Here is a 7501-nt window from a genome sequence, read left to right on the forward strand (position 1 = left end):
AAAATTACGTTATGAAAACTATCATATCTTTACAAATAAGCTATTTAAACTCCAGTGTAACACACAATCTGTTTCAGGTAGCAAAACCTATTTTGCATATTGTGTATTTCAGACTTCAAATAGACTTTTTTTAAAACCATGAAGCTTTGTTAAGTTGTCTTCAGTTAAGCTGCAGTAATTCACACTAGCTGAAAATCTTGCGCCGCTTAGGGTTTGAATTTTTTTAAACTGCAGAAGTATCTAAACTTTTCTGAAATTACTTATTAAAATATATAGGAAAAGTTCACTTTCTCCACAAAAAGTAGATTATAATAATTCTTCAAGTATTTACAGTTTATTTGGATGAAAATTATGATAAACTTTCAAATCTGGGGATAAACTCATAATTAATATATCATCATTACTGAATACAAGTTATGAAAATTCCGATAATTCTTCGTGTTCTATTGTAGTACTGTAACAGCAAACCATCCTTCTTTCTACTCTAGCAGGCTGGAGGTGAAAGTATTTTTCACCATTATAAACTGAGATTCTCGATGTGATCTTTTCAGCTTTGCACGACGGTTCTGGAACCAGATCTAAAATTGAAAGAAAAGGTATGCTTTTCAGAAATACAACACTATAAGCAGAATAAGCGTCACAATTTAAAAATATTCACACAACTGTACAGTATTTTATGTAATGACACAAGTTTGGAAGCTCAATACAAGTTTAAAACCTACAGATGATGGCATGTAGATACCTGCAATATTTTTAACACCACAGACAAAGAAAATAATACCCCCAGCTTAACTGGAAAGTGAGGACCAGCTTCACTGTAATTAATATAAAAACTAATATTCATTTCAGTGACACTGAATCAGATCCTGGAAGATCCTGAGCATCTGGAATTCACACGCAAGTCTTGTGGTGGTGTTTCTTTTTGGCTACTTAATCAATTGCAGCATCAAGCTTCTCATCAACCCCAATATAATACTTGCATCAAAAGCTTAATAAAGGTGAGGCCCAAATTCTAATGTTCATGGTATACTTCCTATCACACTGGACTACTTGGAAATCAATAGTTAAAGTCCTTATGTAGATTTTGCTTTTGGCCTGATGAAGACATAGGCTCAAACATTGGTTTAACACATGTATGCTCTCTGTGAGTCTCACAAAATGCTCAGACATTCATACAAATTATTTCAGTATTTGTTTCAAATTTGTTTTTCAGATATGGTGACAAGCATAATATAAACATGTTTTTAAAACATGAAAGCAAATTATCAAGTTCTGCAAATGATAACTAAAGATTAAAAGAGCAGATATTGTGGAAATATTATAGTGATAGAGATCTCATCAACACTATGGAAGAAGGTTTAAGGTTTCAGAAGGAATTCAATGGCTTCCATTTCACAAATCATTGAGGACATACCACATATCAGTGTACATTGTTTTAAATTGAGATTTATTAAAATTATTGCTAGTGCTGTCCAACTACTTATTTACATAACCAGAGAGTACATACAGATGGAATTACAGAAAAGTTCAAATACATTTTTTATTACCTGGATCCTGTCTTCATCTAAATCTAATTTGCGAGCCAGCTCTTCTCTAATATCAATACCAGGGTAGGAGTTAATTTTAAAAACATTTTCCAAGACTTCAATCTGAGGAGATTAGAACACACTTGTTGAACAGTTATCACTACCTTGATAGGAGTAGTAAAGAAAATAAATACAAAAACCAGTTTAGTTTGTTCAACAGATTTCCGAGCAGTGTTTGCACAATTCTGATTCCATGCATAAACACAGGCCTGCTGAAATTAGCAACATTACTGTTAATTTACGTTAATTTAAGTTCCTGATTACATTTCTCTATGCAGAAGTACATCACACTGAATTCGTCAGCTGTTGTAGGCTTCTACCAACATTTTACTAAGCTACAATTGTTATTCATTTATTAAATACTGAGAAAATCCCTACCTGGTTTCTAGTGAATGCAGTTCTTGGTCTTCTACCCCTGTACCAGCTCAATTCTCGTTTGAAAGAAAGCCTTTCAGTGACTGAAAAATATCTTTCACATTTCACAACCTTTTCCTCTTGCACTGGGTTACTGTTAGCATGAAATAATGGATTTTCATAGCAAACAACAGGGATCTGCAGATGGGGGTTACTGTCATCACCTAAAACTAGAAAAAGCAAACAAGCAGGACGCTCAGTTTACTGGTTTTCAGTAAAAATGTGAAAATACATACATTTTTAAAGGAGTAAAAGCTTGAGAGGTTACAAAACAGACTGCAACTTACCCAAGTTGGTGCATGCATCCATCCATGGTCTGTGAGGTTTCACCGCTGGAATGCCGTCTTTTTTCTGCTCCAGTCCCAAAATACTTTCAATGGAAAACGAGCACTGTGTGGTTTTATCTTCTACAAAACCAGACACTTTCCGAAGACTCTGAGGCGCTGATGTATGAGCAGCACATAGCGATGTACTTGCCATGCTTTCACCTTCAGCCAGCATAGCATGTGTACTGTACCTGCATTTCTCCACAAGTCCTCTTTATAGCTATGTTGACAAGGGGGTTGGATTTGCAACGTCATTAATTAAAATCTTTTATTAGAAAGTTTTAGCATGTCAATGAAAACTCTCCCACCAAGAGGCACGAGGAGTTAATTGTTTATTTGTTTGCAAGTAATTAGCAACTAATGGTGACACGAGGGGGGCCATCAGGAGGGACAAAAAGTGTTATCTCTCCTAACCAGAACATCGACTTAACTTTCTCAAATGCAGCTGTGCACAAATACAGTACTTCTCTTTTATTTGAAATCATTAATGTATAAAATCAGTTTTTTTAAAAAACTTTATACTCTAATGGACTTCACTTACCTAAACATAGCGGCGTGATAGGAAACCAGTCAAGTAATAAGTAATCTCATTTAAGTGAATTTCCTTCCAAGGAAATTTAAAAAATAATCTCTTAATGCTATTAGGATAATCCCGATGAAAATGCCTCTGTTTTTTCATATGCATATGTAATGGTGAACGTGGTCAATAAAACAACAATAGCTTTTGGCATAAGGCACTGTGCAGTGGGTTGGCAGTGTTGTCAAAGCTCAGTGTAATTGCCTTCCAAGTGCCTGGATTAGTTAACAGGAACAGTTGCACCAACTATTTTAAATAATTCATGCATTCATTTTTTTATTAAAATAACTTTGTTGCAGCTTTTTTGAAACATACCATATGTGAAATTTCCGGATCATCCTTTATAACATAAAACCAAATCTTAAAGTAATAGAAGCAGTACACTCAAATTTACTGGTTTAAAAACATCCTTTTACTGCTAGATATTCCTCCCCTCTTGAGGTTTATAACCAATAGAAATTTATTTAAATCTGGCAGAGCCAACACTCAAAATGACTAAAAAACATGAGTAATGAGGAGAAAAGTGGTAAAGGTTTTGTAATGAGGTTCAAAGTTTGAAAACAGAATTCTGATTTAATTCATTATAAAGAAACTACAGACTATAACATTTTTATATTCAAGCTCATCTGTCAGCCACACAGCAGTTTACATGTCACATGTTCAAAACCAGCTTTTGGTTCAAGATAACCTCTCTACAGAGATTCCTCCTTTTCTTATTTTGGACAAAGCTTTATTTTATAACATGCAAAAATGAAAACAGTATTTTCATTTCGGGATGCAAAGTTACTCCTCTTAAATAAAACTTTTTAATTTGGAGCATATGATGCCGGAGACATAAGACTGTATGCTTTTAGAGGAAAAATGTGGCCCTCTATTTCTTCTTGTTTTACCATTTTCTCAGAGTAATTTATTCTGTGTAATAGTCACATTCTCATGGCTAACAACTACTGTTAAGGAAATAAACTGTACCTCCACTTGGATTTTTCCGTACATTTGTAAATAACTAAAGACTAATCTTTAGGAATAGACAGAAATAGGAAAATTGCTAAGGAAATGGCACAGTCTAGAATTGACAATACTGTGCTGAGGGAGATGATACAGAGAAAAATGCAATCCGTATGTGGCTTTAAATCAGAAAGATATTCAGCTGAAGAATGTTGACTTACTGGACTGACTTTGTGTTGTGCCATGAGAGTGTTGTCAAACCAAACTATCAAAAAGAGACAATTCAAGAAGTGATCTCACCGAAGACACCTTATCAGCATGTTATCAATGGATCTTGAAGTGGCATCAATATAACTGCAATGACCACCTGCAAACTAAGCTCCAACCATCATTTAACAGCCTCAGCAACCACAAAGTGTAGACATACAAAAAAGCCATTAAGGACCCATGTGTGAAACAACTGCTTGTTGGAATATTTGGTGAACTAGAGGTCAGTTTGAAGCAGTGTTAAGCAAGGGCCTTACAGCCCTTTATGTTTCAGTACAGCTGTTCCCAACAAGGCAACCTATGACCTTGACAGAGCAACGGGAATCCTTTTCTTGACTCCAGGAAGTGATTTTGACTATTCAGACTGCATGCCTGGTCCAGAGTTTACTAAAGAGATAATGCAAAGCCTCTTATATAGCAGTGATTGGTAGATCAGTTTTCTGCCTCTACAATCTCTACATGGAACACCAGTATTAAAAAAAATTCTTCCAAAACACATTAAGTCAAAAAGAAAAAGATACATCTCCTTCTGTACTGAACTTAGAGCTGCTTACCAATTTCGCTGTCCCAAAGAGGTGAAAAGCATCATCACTGATAGAGAGACACCCTCTTGAATGCAGAAACTATTATTAAAACTAATTTAATAATGCAAAAAACCTCTTATTGATTATAATATAAACAGCTAGTTTGAAATACACCCCACTTTTTTTTCTTTAAAGAACTTAAAACAACTGAACAAAAACACCACAAGCACTGATATAAAACACATTTCAGAAAATATTTATTTCTCCTGGATGAATATGAATGAAATTAACCTGAGCCACACAACTGAGACTCAGATTACCACATACTTCAAGTCCTGAAGTGGTAAATACCTTCATAGGGGTTCACTTCAGGAAGCTATCAAGCACTATCAATAGACAGGCATATGTAGTGGTAAGAGAGACATTTATGAGAGGCATGTATCTTACCAAAGCTAACTATTAAGTTAACCAAGTAATTATAACTTATTTTTGGTCCCTCTGAGATTGTGGAAGATGGGAAAAAAACTTCTTCAGGGTAACCTGCTTTTAACGCCCAGCTGGAAACACTCATTCTTTCAGAGTTTTTTAATGACTCTTCAGGGAAAAGAGATCTTGCTAGCTCTCAAAAAGAATTTTCATAAGAGGCCAAACCCAGTTAACTCATGTACTAGGCATAGGTCAGAAGCTCATCAAATACTGCCATCTGGTGCTGGGGCTTGCCCAGCTGTTCAGTTCGTTCAGTGATGCTGTCTGAGTAAGAAACTGTGCTATTATTAAAATAACCGCATTACATTCATTTGCACAATGTTGAATTGGATCAGACCTGGAGACTGCAACGCAGTCACAGAAACATATCAACACTTATTTTTAAACAGAATTCACAGCTGCAACTGCTTATAGGAACAGGAAGCACCAATTCAGAAGGTCACAAGGTAGATGCTCACACTATGCTCTCTAATTTCTGAGAAATTCAGTGAAATTGAAACACCATAGATCCAAGAGATCTTTGCAATGCTAATACAGCTCCACATAACTGTTTAGAAAATTTTCACTAGAAAAGAGATAATATTCTAAAGAGAAGAAGTCTGCATTATACCAAAATTCCATTATATACCTGTAAGTGTTCAAGGCCAGGTTGGATGGGGCTTTGAGCAACTTCATCCAGTGAAAAATGTCCCAAAGGGGGGTTGGAACTAAATGATCTTCGAAGGGCCCTTCCAAACCAAACCATTCTATAATTCTATGATTCTAAAACAATATATATGTAGAGATAAATCTACTAGAAACTCTGGCTGAAAGTCTAGCATTCCAATGTTGCTAGATTTTTTTTTAAGAGAAGCTTGCTTTGTTGTAGAAGAAAGCTATTTGTTATCAAGATAGACAGTCAACAAAACTTTCCATAAGAAATGAGGACAAAAATATATTTTCCACAGTGCGGAAAATGAAGTTTTAGATTCAAGAATACCTGGTAGTAAAGAACCAGATTAAATTTCTAGGAATTTCCCCTGAAAGTGTAAATAGGCTTTTAGCCTTCACTCAGAAACTACATTTCATTATTTTGGCCCATTAGAAATGATCAATACTACCCTTGCAACCCATATGAAACTACCTATAGAGTTTTAGCTAAATACTGTTGTAGGGGCAATTAGAGCCACGCAACAAACATTAAGTTGAAAATCCTAAGTAATCAATAATAGGAGAAATCACTACTCCTTGGATATGCAAATTCAATCCTCTTACAGCATCACATACTTGATGAGGTAGCAAACTAACTTCCCATTCAGACTTTGCACCAAAGTGTTTTGCCCAGGGCCAGTAGAGTTCATCTGTTTAGTAAATGAAGCTCCTGTTCTTTAAAGATGAGAAGCCTCTAACGACTCTGTTTATACCAGCTGAAAAGACCACACCAAGAGTTCTTGGTGGCTTTGGTCTGAAACCCCAATGATCACTATTGCTATTTCTTGCTCTTCTCACCCGTTGCTACTCCACTGCCAGATCCCCTTTCACAATAGCCTGTGAAATATTTTCAGCCTTTTGAAAAGGTATAAATGGGATATATAATCCTTCTTGATTACTTATCACACTCAAAAAAAACTGCCTTCATCTCACCTTTCCCACAGCTTCTTTACCACACTGCACCAGTATTTTACCACCTCAGATAACCTGCTGCATATAGCTCCCTTTCAAATATGTTTTGAACTATAATAATAACAATAAATATATTCAAAGCCAACTTCAACACTCAGAGGTTTTTTTAGGCAAGTATACCTCAAAACTGTTGACACCAATTTTCACAAAACATGACTAAAAGCAGTAAGCTATTTCTTGGCTGAAGTAAAAGCTATTTTGACTCAGGGAGATTAAGTGAACACAGATAAATTCAAGGTAAATCCAAGGGTGGCACTAGCAAAAGTCTGAGAAACGGTGTGTTAAACAGTTCATAACATGCAAATAAAGCCTACCTTATCCAGACAGCTACTTTTACCCTCCTTTTACCCTCCAGCAGAGGCATAGTGTTCTCTCCATTAGGGGGGACATCTGGAATCACCTGAAGAGCTATTGGCTGCTCTTCTCCCTGTTTGTATAGTGCCAAGTGTTAGTTCCCCACATTTTTAAGGCCTCTTAGTAAGTATTTTGCACCCCCCACAAATCCACGCCCCCCCCCCAAAATAAAATCACACAAAACCAAAAAGCCTACAGTGCTGGAAAAAAGTGTAAGACTAAAAACACACTTTGTAGAGGGTTCAGAGGGACTCTTCAGTTCATTACTATCGGCTCTCATCTGTTGCTGTCAAATTTGTATTTCAAATAAAACTTATGGATGCCTTGTAACATTTGTAAAAAATGTACACAGAAGGTAAG

At 35.8% G+C, this 7501-nt stretch overlaps 1 protein-coding gene across 2 annotated transcripts; it reads right to left on the reverse strand.

Moving 5' to 3' along the window:
- Positions 1-260: 260 nt before the first annotated feature.
- HESX1 (HESX homeobox 1) lies at positions 261-2552 on the reverse strand. 2 transcript variants are annotated; one of them, XM_010289538.1, is made up of 4 exons: positions 2288-2552; positions 1965-2170; positions 1548-1649; positions 261-578 (listed from the first exon to the last, which is right to left on the reverse strand). In XM_010289538.1, the coding sequence occupies exons 1-4, from the start codon at positions 2499-2501 to the stop codon at positions 480-482; spliced, it is 621 nt and encodes a 206-aa protein (XP_010287840.1). In that variant the 5' UTR covers positions 2502-2552; the 3' UTR covers positions 261-479. The 2 variants fall into 2 exon arrangements, with proteins under 2 accessions (XP_010287840.1, XP_010287841.1); XM_010289539.1 differs by lacking the exon at positions 1548-1649 and having other exon boundaries at positions 320-578; positions 2288-2499.
- Positions 2553-7501: the final 4949 nt, after the last annotated feature.

This window comes from Phaethon lepturus, unplaced genomic scaffold (assembly GCF_000687285.1).
Source record: "Phaethon lepturus isolate BGI_N335 unplaced genomic scaffold, ASM68728v1 scaffold17866, whole genome shotgun sequence".
Lineage (NCBI taxonomy): Eukaryota > Metazoa > Chordata > Aves > Phaethontiformes > Phaethontidae > Phaethon > Phaethon lepturus.